Below are 13,560 nucleotides of genomic sequence, written 5' to 3'. Positions count from 1 at the left end.
ATATTTGGGTATGAGAAAGCTCTGTGCAAAATGGTTGCCGCGCGAACTTACTTTTGACCAAAAATAACAACGAGTTGATGATTTGAAGTAGTGTTTGAAAATGATCAAGCGCAATAAACCCGAGTTTTTGCGTCGATATGTGATAATGGATGAAACATGGCTCCATCATTTCACTCCCCAGTCCAATCGACAGTCATCCGAGTGGTCGTACTACAAAAATGGTATGGAAGGTATTTAGGGAGAAAAAAAACACGCAACAGTACCTGTTAATGGGTATTTTTGTAGAGGGTACGGAGTCCTTGCCCTGATGGAGGTTTGTTTTCGAGGAACTCCTCGACGGGGGCTTGCTTCCGACATTCACCCTGGTTGGTGACGGTAACCTACTGGGCGGCGTGCTTTTACTCTTAACGGGGATCCTCGATGGGGAAGACAGAGATTGACTGGGCTCTGGACTGGAACCCATTATGGGCGACAACTGCTTAAAAGCCGGTCCGCCCCGGGCCCTCCTCCGAGGACTCGGCGGTGGCCTTCGCTGCACCTTCCTCGGTTCCAGGTTGGTTAGGCTCTGGCTCAACTGTCGGTTGAGCGTTTTCTGTTTGATGTGGGACACCTTCTCGCCGAAGACGGCTCCCGCCGCGTCCTTCCTCGACCTGGGTCTGGCGCTCGGTTTGGGTATCTTCGAGGAGGTCCGATTCGGACTGGGACTTCGCGGGTCGTCGGGCGGTACCGGCGATCCGACAGGGCTCGCGTGGCGCGAACCCAGCGGATTGAAACCATGTCCCTTGAAGGGGCTAACGCGACCGGTAGGTGATATGTTCCTGGATTCCGTGCCGGTGAAAGCCACCTCTCCGATGATGGCGAAGGACTGATGTTTATTTCGACGTGTAGATGACGTCAACCTAGAAAAATAACGTCAGGTTAATATGAGTTGTGCACGCTGGAATTGGTCAGATCTAATCACGCGCTAGTATTTTAAATATTTTTCATTATTAACCAATTCATCAGTTAATATTAGCTTAACTACTAGTTAACAACTGATGACTTTGAATTTTCAAACAAATTCTATTTTCATGTTATCTAACATAAATATCCCTTTGTTACATAGCAATCTATAAAAAATGTTTTGTTCATCCTGTGTAGATTATCGACAGATGAACAACTAGAGAACACTACTTACTACTACAACTAAATTTGGATAAATAGTACCGTAGAACTTCAAAAAACCTCCTATAGATTCGCTCTCTTTTCAAGTACTCTTGGACAAGCAAATAATTTTACGTAAATTAATTTAATCACCACTAGAGTCCTTGCGTGTGGACGGTGGCTCTTATTGTTACAGTATAATATTAATTTTCAGCGTCTTGATGGACGCGATTTCCAACCACATTAAGTAGATTATAATGTTTTATAATACTCCAACCAACTCATACCCGTATTATTTATATAAACGCTGATATACTTTTATACATTCTTCATTTAATTATAACGTTCGCTATATTTCAGATTGTTGTAATTAAAATATATTTCTAGAGCAAAAAGTAGTGACATGTTTTAGAAATAATCTAAACATTAATTATTTATTTTTACAGATTGTTGAGTTAAGAAGGTAACTAAATAAGTAGAACAGGACAGTTGTTGGAAATTGGTAGTTGGACCCGTCTTTCTGTTCTTCCGTATTGTAGGTTACAGTTATTCTCTGCAGTCTATAGCACTAAAATGATTAATATATTGATATTCGTGCGTTATGCTGATTAACATTTATTATCACCTAGTTCCAAATAAAATTAAAGGTAACAACATGTTTTAAAAATAAAACCAGATGAGTAGAACTTCATGACTGTTTTGCCGACCTAATACGATGACAACGCAAAAGGAAATTTAATAGAAAACGTGAATAAATATGAGAATGACTTGCGGTATGGGAAAATATGTTAATGTCAAACAGTTCTCGATGCAACCTTTACCTCCTTTCATCCTCGCTGTTTGAAAAAGAAAGGAAATTGTTGTATATATCTTACCAAGTTTTCTAACTGAACACATTTTAGTTATTATACATACTTGTATGGAGGCGGGGCAGGTGGGGGATCTGGCAATCTGGATGCGTCCGTAGGCAGAACCGTGAAAGCACCTGGAGCTAGATAATGCATGTCTAAATCCTCCTGAAATAAGCGAAATAATATTATCAATGCCTAGTGTAACTGATTACTATTATTACATAATGTCAAGATATATTTATTAAAAACCAATTTGTATAACATATGATGTAGTTAGTAGTCATTTGGAATTTTGTAACGGCCAACAGCTTGGGCTTAAGCTAAACCAAATGTATTGGCTGATAGGGTGTAAATATACATTATCCTCAGATAACAATACTTAAGTGTTGCGAGTTCATCATCGTCGATGCCCCATATTACGTCTCCATCAAACTAATTCAGCGCGATATCCATTTAGAGCCCATAACGAGTGCTATTTAAAGTATTAGTGCAAAATATTCTGAAAGACTGACGGGGCGCGATGACAGTGAAGTGCGTAGGCTCAAACGCATACTACCATGCGAACTGATTAATAGACAGATAGAGTGAGATATAATAATCTCTAGAATAATATAGAAGAGTCTTTAGAGTAAGTTATATTAGTCTCTAGAATAAGATTTATATTATATTTTTATTTATTTATATTATATTTTTGATCACTACTGAAGTGATCTTCTACATGTCAGTATAGTCATAGTTATAATGAATAACGGAAATCATAAAAACTACTTATTGTCCATGGCCAGATTGTTGAAATTCTAAGAGATTAATTAAAAAAGCCTATAGTTTATTCAAAGTTTTGTTGTACACAAGTCATCAAGATGTTTAATGTATTGCCTGCCGTAATTTATAAATTCCTCTTAGAATCAGACAATATTTGTCTTCTCATTATATTTTAGTTAAAAAGGATATACAATGCGGTCTAACTCTTTCGAACACGTAAACGAATGAGCCTGTCACAGTCGTCCGGTTGTCAGACGTGTGTAAAATTCTTGAAAGCAATTGTGATAAAAGGTTATAACTCTAACCTATAAATTATTGTGACTGTATAATTAACTATAGTTTTTAAGTGTACTATAATGTTAAAATAAATTATATTTGATAACGTTTTTATACAATTATTTTATTCAGATTATAATTTTGTTGTATGTCAAAGCCAGGGTGGACGAAAATTCAGAGTTAATGCTGTAGCAATGCGACGTTTTCACGTCACATATTTAGATGTCGCATGTACAAAATAACTTTGAATAGGCTGTATACAATATCGAATAAAATATTTAACTATTACTTAAAACTAGAGCTATTGAATGTGATACTGCATATTAATCATCAAAGAAATTTGGATTTATAGAGAATACCTGAGGAATACATCTCTAAGTGAAGTTCATTGAGAGTAATTAGTTTAAAAATTGATCGAAGATCAACCTATTCAAATTTCGTTGTCTATATATTTATGAAATAAAAATGTGGCTGATTGATTTGGTTGAATTTAATTCAATAATGACAACGCATCTCTGCATCCACCGGAAATAAGCGAAGTAATATTTATAATGCAAAGTGTAAGATAAAGGTAATTTGCTTTGATTATTCATATTTTATTTTAAAACTTTTTTCTGCGATAAAAATCTAAGCTTGTTTATTTTTAGTGAGTTCCTTATTTATATTTTTGAAGTAGGTTCAATTTTTTTTAAATATTTTATTTTTCTTTTTTTAGTGTTAGATATTTAATAAATTACGCAGTTATTTTATTAAGTATTACGTTAAGTAGGCCAAGTAAAGGTGCATCCTCAGTATTAGGACCAATAGGAATAAAGAAACAATGATTGAAAATAAGGATGGCCTCGGATCCTGGGGTCCGCTATCTAGTCTAGGTGATTTGACGAAGATTCCTATCAAACTAAAACAAAGAAAGTTGCTGGCCTGTTGGGAATCGAACCCGCCACCTCCGCGTGTAAGCTTAACGTTCTTACCTTTACACCATAGAAACAGTTACCTACAATTTTTCTACGACTTTCATATAATATGGTTAGTGATTAAAAAGCAAACTGAATGACTTTTACACTGAACTACTTTAGATAAAAAATATGTCAAAATATTGTACGTGCCTTTGAAATTTAAGATTTTCCCTCGATTACCCCCCTTCACTCATCAGATCCTAACATGGTTCTAATGGAACCACCATGGAAGTGCACTCTTTCGAATAAAAAAATAATTTTGAAAATCAGTGCATAGTTGAGGTAGAAATCAGCGAACATACATTAAAAAGGATATATACAGCCGAACATAGAACCTCGTCCTTTTCTGAAGCCGGTTAATAAAAACAGCTTCATTCGTTCTCGTTATTTTGAACAACTAAAGCTGTTGAAGCAGCAATTTAGCTTCGTTTAGCAGTTAGTTGTAAAAGTATAAACTTAGCATTCAACACAACCTACTGCACAAAATGAAAAACAGATAATAAATAATCGACACACGAGTGTATTTTCTTCATCAAGCCAAAATGATTTACTTGGAATCAGCTTCGTGAGAATCTTAAGTAAAACAGCCGCAATGTCATGCTATGTAACTTTTATTGTCCTACAACGTATTATTTCAAACAAATTACACTTGGTGGAACATACATTTTCATGAAATTAGTATGAACTGTCGGAGCAATGGGCAATTAAATATAACAACTGAGTCATTTTGATGAGAGAAAAAATAAACAACATAAAAACATTAAGAAAAAATTGTCCTAAAATTATTAAAAGAACATGTTGACTATATTTTGTCTCCCATTAAAATCAAATATATTTTAGTGAGATGAGAATAAAGTTGAAATTAAAACGAAACTAACTTCAGTCACTAGAAAACTATTATTCTCAAACCTTTTCCTCTATTTGTACTGAGAGTACTTTTTTTCTGAAATAAGAATTTCTTTTATTTTTAAGATAATCAACTCACAGAACTACATCGAATATATACAGGGATTCCGGAAGTCGGTGAACTTTGCCCGATACTATATCTGCTATATACAGTCGATCTACCGACCACAACAGTCACCACTGTGGGAAGAATGAAAAAACCAGACATCCTCAAACACACATTGATAATAAATAACAGTGGCTAAAGACATGCCGTGCTAAAGCAAATGAAGAAAATTCTACCCAAGTATCATTCACTCTGCGTACAAGAATATGCCCATCTAAATATCTTGGTATGGAATCGGATTAATGCCTAACCTGGAAGAAGAACATAATTTTTAAACGAAAACAACTGGGACTTGAACTATATCAAATATATTGGCTTATCGAGCGCAAATCCAAGTTATCATTATATAACAAAGTATAACTACACGAATGTATATTTAAACCTATTTGGTCATATGGCATCCAACTATGGGGTACTGCTAGCAAGCCGAATATAGTAATCATACAACGGTTCCACAACAAAATGTTGCATGCCATTGTCCATGCTCCGTGCTATGCCTCTACTGAAGTGCACCGAGAGAGAATTGCTACCGAGACAAATTGCTACCGAGAGATCCTGATCAACGAGTAATGCAATCCTAAGGCTGTCTGGTGAAATTGAAGATTATTCGTCTAAATTGATAATGAGCGATGAAGCCCATTTTCTTCTCAGTAAAGTGAACAGTCGATTTTGGGGAACACAAAATTCTCAGTTAATTCATGACACATCATTGCATCCACTAAAAGCAACTGTATGGTGTGGTATTCACGTTGCAAACATCATTGGTCCCTACTTTTTTATCAGTTAATGTTACTGCTGAATGGTACCAAGGAATGATTCGAAATTTTCTTGTGCCTGAAATGGAAGAGCAAGGACTAGGGGACATGTGGTTTCAGCAAGATGAGGCCACATCACACATAGTTCATTCAACAATTCACTTATTGAATGACGTTTTCCACGAAAAATGATTTGCGGTTTAACATCGCCAGTCCAGATCTCCGGATTTAACAGCATCAGACTTTTTCTTATGGGGTTTTTTAAAATCAAAAGTTTATGTGAATAAGCACCAAACGATTCAACGTCTTAAAGACAATATTCGTCACGAAATTGAAGAAATTCAACCTCAGATGTTGCAGAATGTCATGAAAAATGGCTTAAAACGAAAACCCTTCTTTCAACAATACTTTCTTTGAGCAAAGTTATAGGCAATCAAAGTGATAGCAGGATTTTTGCATCACGTTAGAGTAACATTTTGAATAGGACTAACTATCTAAGATAATATTTTACACAGGAGTAATAACCACTAAGTGTAATATTTTTTTTAATCGATAAAATATATATTTAACAACTGATTTGTGCAAAATTACCTCGAAATTCTTTCCAGCTCTCTGCAGGGACTGATGTTCCGGAGATCTCATTTCGCCCGTCTAGCCGGTTCTCGTAAATTCTCTCATCATTCACAGCCGATGCCATTCGATAACCTAGACGTAACGTCCACACCTCTTTCCTCTCTTCATTCCTGAAAAAACCCAAGAAAAACAAAAATTATCGCTAAAAATACTCGAGCCTTAGATAAAGTAGCAGGAAACCGAACACGTAGTTCATTCGATTCGATACCGTGAGTGCCATTTCCCAATTTAAAAATAAATATTCGGACGGCAGGACGTAAAGGCACTTTAATGTGACAGAATGGCTGGTTGTTTCCTCTCCTAAAGGAGGAAAAAAACGTGGTGTTAGGCGTCGAAGAGACAAGTATGTATCGAGATATTTTTAACCAAACACATCGTTATTATGTGTGGATATAAGTATATCCTAATTAAAAGAAAAATATGCTGACGGAGAACGTTATTTTAATGTAAAATTATTGGAATTTCGAAAATGGTTTTGACTAAACATTTTTTATTATTATTAAGTACAAGGTGGGGCAAAAGTACCGCTACTATTGTCACTATTTCTGCTCCATAATATTGGACGCCTACATAATACAATGGTTTAGGCCATACTGAGCTAACCGTCACATAACCAAGAAGGTACGCAATCAAAATTGTAGCGGGATTTTTGCCCCACCTTATATTATCAATTTCACAAATATTAACGCAGATGTGCAAAAGAAATCTTTATGTTTTTGGGTGTGCTGGACTCGAAAATAACTTTCTCGAAAGAAAATTCTCAAATAGCTTTTTTGTTGCAGACCTGTTGATTTGGTGAATAGGGAATTTAATTCTTCTATGAAAACAAATGTTCTTTTTTTCAAAAGTTTTCTTAGTTACCTCTACAATACAATATACCTGATCAATTTTTGAATGTTGCTTTTCTTCAATAACTAGATTGATGCGTTATTTTTTCTTATCTGTTACTACTCTGAAATTATATGTACTTAATTTTTACCAATCAATATACAAAATGAGGTTACAAAACCCCATAAGAAAACGTCTGGTGCTGTTAAATCCGCAGATCTGGCTGGCCATGCCACTAAATTGCCACATCGTGAAATTAGTCTTCGTGGAAAAAGGTCATTCAATAAATTAATTGTTGGACGAGCTGTGTGTGCTGTGGCCCCATCTTGCTGAAACCACATGTCCTCTACTCCTTGTTCTTTTATTTCAGACACAAAAAAATTTCGCATTATGTCTTGGTACCGTTCAGCAGTAACAATATCCTGGGTCATTAAAAAAAGGGCATTTACTCTGCGTAGAAGAAGACACCTACCAGAGAATATTAATAATTGCCAAGTTTCCTAAGCTGAGGTTGCTTAAATGTCTTGGTATGTACCTGAACTGACGCATAATCGGAAGAATCAGATACTAAACGAAAACATCATGGACTTAAACTGTGTTGGAGATAATAAAATATTTTAAACAAAAAAAAATTTAACCGACTTCAAGTAATATAAAAGAACTTATTAAAAAGTAGCAAATGACGAATAAATTTAGAGATGACTTTTACACTGAACTACATTCGATTTTTCGTCACATCAGTTCAGCAGTAACATTATACACCAATATCTGATTATTTTAGATAAAAAATATGTGATAACACTGTACGTACCTTTGAACTTTAAGATTTTCACTCGATTAACCCCTCTCCCCTTCTCCCTAACAAGTGCACTCTTTCGAATAAAAAAAGAATTTTGAAAATCGGTCCATTTGAAAAAAGAAAGAAAAGTAATCGGAGAAATACTGCCGAACATGTCCTCCTCTTTTTTTGAAGTCTGTTGGATAACATTTACTAGTTCACACAGGAACATCGCTGGTCATAAGATAGGAATGTGAAAATCTGAAACCACATGTCCTCTACTCTTTGATCAGCAGTAACAATATCCTCGGTCATTTAAAAAAAAAGGACCAATGATGTTTCCAGCATGAATATCACACCATGCAGTTGATTTTAGTAGATACAATGGATTAATTGACGATTCTGTGTTCCCCAAAACCAACTGTTCTGTTTATTTGCATGGCCACTGAGAAGAAAATGGGCTTCATCGCTCATTATCAATTTGGACCAAAAATCTCCAATTTCACCAGACAGTCTTAGGATTGCAATACTGCACTCAACTCGTTGATCAGGATCTCTCGGTAGCAATTTTTGTACTAATTGAATTTTGTACGGGAACATTTTCAAATCAGTTTTCAAAATTCGCCTTAAATTACGTGCGGACATGTGTAACTGAGAACCACGTCTACGAATTGATGTTTCTGAAGACTCTGCAACACTATCGTGCACCAGAACCACATCTTCAGCGTTGCGAGATGTCCGGTGTCTTCCAGAACGAGGCCTGTCTGCTGTCGTACCGTACTGTCGAAAATTCGCATGTAAACGATAAATTGTGATTTTGTGAGGCACTGGACGATTATGATATTTTTGACGCAATTTCCGATGAGTGGCAATAATGGAATAATTATTTTTAATAAATATTGTCACTATTTCTGCTCGTTCTTGTGGCATATATTTATCCATAATAAAATTTGGGCGTCTACACAACACAACAGTTAAAGCGAAATTAAGCTAAACGTCACATAAACAAGATGACGCGCAATCAAAATGGTAGCGGGACTTTTGCCACACCTGTTAAACTTCGAAAATATGATTTCGAATTAAATTAACTTCCTTAACAAGAATATATTTACAGAAGTATCTAATATAAGAGATACAGTATGAGTAAATTTTATTACGAATCATTTAAAATTAATTCACAATCCTAGCCTGACGTTATCAACTTTTGGATGATTTTAATTATGCATAAAGACATAAAAAAACGGACGTAAAACTGAAAATTAAATTTAACGCAACCGCCTTCGACAACAAAATTAATTAACAGTAAAAGTACTCGAATAGTGTTGGTAACTTCCTCTTAAGTAATGTTATATTTGTAAACTACATCATATTACGTACACGTACTTATAGTATCCTATAAGCAAAGAGTAAATACAGAGTTTCTCTTAATTGTGCGTTTTCTTTTTAAAAAGAAAGTTAACAATTACCAACTATTAATCACTTATCTTTATATCAAATGTTCAGAGCCAACTGCATTGTTGCATATTTTCTCTTAAACTATATGGTTTTACATAATGTAATATAGGACATTTATGTAACAAATAATGAAATAATATGTATTAAACTTAATCGATACTTAATAATATATATATATATATATATATATATATATATATATATATATATATATATATATATATATATATATATATATATATAATATTATTTATTGAGGTTTATGATGGGTAACTTAACGGTCAGTTCCCCTCAAGGTTGATACCTTGATTATAGCGATCCTCCAATATTTCGATACCATTTTTGTAGTACGATTTGTCCTTTGCTTCAAAATAGGCCTCAGTTTCGGCGATCACTTCTTCATTCGACGAAAATTTCTTTCCATCGAACATTCTTTTAAGATCTCAGAGCAGGAAATAGTCGCTGAGAGCCAGATCTGGAGAATTGAGTGTTGCGTTTTCCCACGCTTTGGAGCTGCTCATCGTGTACAGTCGACTAGGATGACTGTCGACTGGACTTCGGAGTGTAATGATGGAGCCATGTTTCATCCATTGTCACATATCGATATAAAAACTAGGGTTTATTACGCTTCATCATCTTCAAATGCTGCTCCGAATCTCAACTCGTACTCGTCGGTTGTTTTTGGCCAAAAGTGAGCTCGCGCGGCATCCACTTTGCACAGAGCTTTCTCATACCCAAATATTCATGAATGATGTACACAGTCAGTTGATGTCTTTAGAGTGTCTGATATTTGATTCAATTTCAATTTACGGTCATTCAAAATTATTTTGTGGATTTTTTAATGTTTTCGTCGGTAACAACCTCTTTTGGGCGTCCACTGCGTTCACCGTCTTCGGTGCTCATTTCACCACGTTTAAACTTAGCATACCAATCCTAGATGGTTGATTTTCCTGGGGCAGTGTCCGGAAACATTTTGTCCATTTTTTTCACAATAACAAAAGCTGCTTCACTCAAAATGCTATTCCCAAACTAATAATCCGACGGCTGTCAAATTTATAGGCGCGTCTTTTGAGGGTTAGGGCCAACTAAAAACAGTGTTAAACTGTCTAAATATTTTTTAAGAGTTTGTCCTGCATTTTTACAAATACCTAACATGTTGAAGAATATCTTGCATATTTATTCTTAATTGACGCCAAATGACAATTAATTACAGTATAATTATGAATTGACAAATAGGTTTACTATTTAACAGTATAAATGTCTTCAAGCAGCTAAATTGCACATCTACTTTAATATGTACATATGCTTGTGTATATGTGTGTGCGTAAGGCATCCGTTGAGAAATTTCAAAACGTTAATGTAAAACAATGACCAATCATTATTTCAGTTGCATCACTTTTGAAGAGGGCGATTAATATTTTCATTGCGGCAGATTTATTAATTTGTATAAGGAGAATTCCTACTAGATAATTATATATTCAGTCATTCAGTCAGCCATAAATAATAAGTTGACTAATGCAGTAACAATTAAATATTTGCGTAAAATTAACAATATCGCAAGCATTTCAAGCACATACGCGTACGGTGTTTGGCAACCAAATATTTCACACAACCACAATAAAGATGATGGAAGAATAGGTTATTTATATTTAAATTTAAATATATACGTGTTAATAGCTTTATATTATAACCGCGCCATGAGGGTACGCTAAACAATGATAAATATTCTTCCAAGTCGTAAAAACTAGAGTTACAAATGATTAAACTTAACTCATTGTTTGTTATTACCGATCTATGTAAACTCATGCGAGAATTTTTTAGGAAAGTATACAGAAAGAGTCTTAATAACGTAACAGAAACCAGAAAGATTATTACAGAACATCAATTTGGGTTTCGTAATAAGCACAGAACTATAGAATAAGTACAGAGAGTTCTAAACAAAATAAATATCAACTAAAAGTCCAATTCAGTCAAACGAATTCCTGGACATATCTTAAATTTTAATAAAGTATGGCAGATGGGGCTGCAGGTTAAATTAAAGACAGTTCTCCTTTATCCGCATTTTCAGTTGCTAAGGTCTTATCACACAGATAGACATTTCACTATAAAACAAGAGATGAACTCACTGAATTACATCAAATATATTCAGGAGCTGCCGAAAGGCAGTGTGCGAGGCCAGATACTGTGTCTCCTGTAAACAGCCGATCTACCGAACACAAATCACTAGTGTGGCAACGTATACATCCAAACATACCTTGATAACATACAACTGTAGCTGAAATGGAAACATGCATTCATCGCAGTTATCCCCAAAAAAGGAGCTAAGTCATCACCTTCTGACTACACACCTATCAGCCTACTAAGTTCCATTTCCAAGCTTGCTGAAAGAGCAATTCTTTATGCTCTTAATGATTTTACGAAGACAAACAATATCATTCCAGATCAGCAATTCGGGTTCCGTGCCAAACACTCAGCTGTTCATCAGGCCCATCAGCTGGCCGCAAAAACCAACTGTGCTTTTAACCGACGTGAAAGACTTGGAGCGGTCGCCTTGGACCTAATCAAAGCCTTTGATAAGGTTTGGCACCTGATACCTGATGATCTAACAGTTCTTATCAAATCATTTCTGTCAGGACGATCGTTCCAGGTGAAGATTAAGACGCATGAGTTCCACAAGGCTCCCCCTGGCACCCGCTTTATTTAACATTTTTCTTTTAGATATTCCTAGGAAATCACACGTTGAGGCAGCTTTTTGCTTCTTCAAGTGTAACACCACACGTCCAAAGCAGATTCCAAAAACAACTCAATGAGACGGTCTAGTGGTTACATTTCTGGAGGTTGCAGGTCAACCCACAGAAAACCCCGGCCGTCTTCTTGCACAAGAAGGGTTTTGCACCGAGCATCTCGCGTTTTAAAATCGAGAACGCCGAAATCCCATCAGAAGAAGCCACCTGTCTCGGTCTTGTCTTCGATCGCAAGTTTAGGTGGAACTCCCAGATTCAAAGGTCCTTCTAGAAAGGTCAACCGGGCCAGCAGGCATTCTCTCTCGATAAAATCTCTCCTGTACCATATGCTGGTTTGATCAGTCGTTCTATACAGCTCCAGTGTCTATCTAAAATATGTCTCACCTAGCCAGGTGAAACGTCTTCAGGTCTTTCAAAACAAAATTCTCAGGAGAATAATCAATGCCCCCCGGTTCGTCAGGAATAATGCAATTAATAGAGAAACGAACGTCCCCCAAGTTCACGATTTTATATCCGAGATATAATCAAGATATTTCTCCACTCTTTCGATCTGGCCGATAATTTAGGCCAAAAGCTCATTCGGCTCTTCGTGGTCTTATTCTATCACAGTCGACACTAACCCATCGTGCTCTAACTCAAAATTGTCGCAACCTTCTCCGGCGAGCAATTAATTTATCCACCGCAAGCTGCGTGGTGTGATAACGACGCCATGTCCTTGCCTGGCCCTTGTGCCTCTTAACGGTGTTACCGGTTACAGGCACCCTCCTTACTAACAGTAAGAAGTATCAGTTAGGGTCATTGGATCAGCTGATAGGGTGGGGTTTAGTGGGTAGCCCAGAGGCAGTCTCCACCTAACCAGTCCCACTCGCTTATTCCTGCAGGTCTCTCCGACCAGGTATCCATAATGTGGACCCGGACAATTGATACCCCTTTCTTCCGTTCAATAAGAATATGGTAAATGTTATAGAGACGGCCGATAATAGGGTGTCCAAAAAATGCATCTTCAATTGTCAAAATAGAGCTCAAGGAGTCAGTGCAAAATATTTATGAAACTTATATATTTTTGTATTATAGAGGCCCATCACAGTGGCGCCTACTCCCTCGGACGACTTTGAGGCATTTTAGGAAAAACTTCTCGAATAATTTGGATATGATTAACTGCTATCTCATTAAAACAACCATCCTGTTCTAGAAATTGGGTGAACCAATTAACAATTTTCTTTCGAAAAAAGGAAGTGCCAAATACGCATCCACCATTTTAATTAAATTGATTGTATATTTATCAAACGACGTAATTGAAACATTAACCAGTACCGGTGTTTAATTAAGCTTAGAACGTCTATGTTATCGTGTGCGGTAAATTGCCG

At 36.1% G+C, this 13,560-nt stretch overlaps 1 protein-coding gene across 1 annotated transcript in view; it reads right to left on the bottom strand.

The window, feature by feature from the left end:
- The window catches only part of stum (mechanosensory transduction mediator stumble), a 52,282-nt gene that overhangs the window by 31,263 nt on the left and 7,459 nt on the right, over nucleotides 1-13,560 (bottom strand). Inside the window, exons 2-4 of the mRNA XM_076406868.1 lie at nucleotides 6,347-6,498; nucleotides 2,059-2,159; nucleotides 264-899 (exon numbers count right to left, since the gene is read on the bottom strand). Of these exons, the coding sequence (XP_076262983.1) occupies nucleotides 264-899; nucleotides 2,059-2,159; nucleotides 6,347-6,397 (788 nt within the window). The 5' untranslated portion in view covers nucleotides 6,398-6,498. The remainder of the gene's footprint in view (nucleotides 1-263; nucleotides 900-2,058; nucleotides 2,160-6,346; nucleotides 6,499-13,560) is intronic.

The sequence above is a fragment of the Rhynchophorus ferrugineus genome, unplaced genomic scaffold (genome assembly GCF_030347505.1).
Source record: "Rhynchophorus ferrugineus isolate W39M unplaced genomic scaffold, kcgeb_rfMv2 rfM6, whole genome shotgun sequence".
Classification (NCBI taxonomy): Eukaryota; Metazoa; Arthropoda; class Insecta; order Coleoptera; family Curculionidae; genus Rhynchophorus; species Rhynchophorus ferrugineus.
The sequence above is the reverse complement of the archived record's forward strand: the minus strand, read 5'-3'. Positions and strand labels throughout refer to the sequence as shown.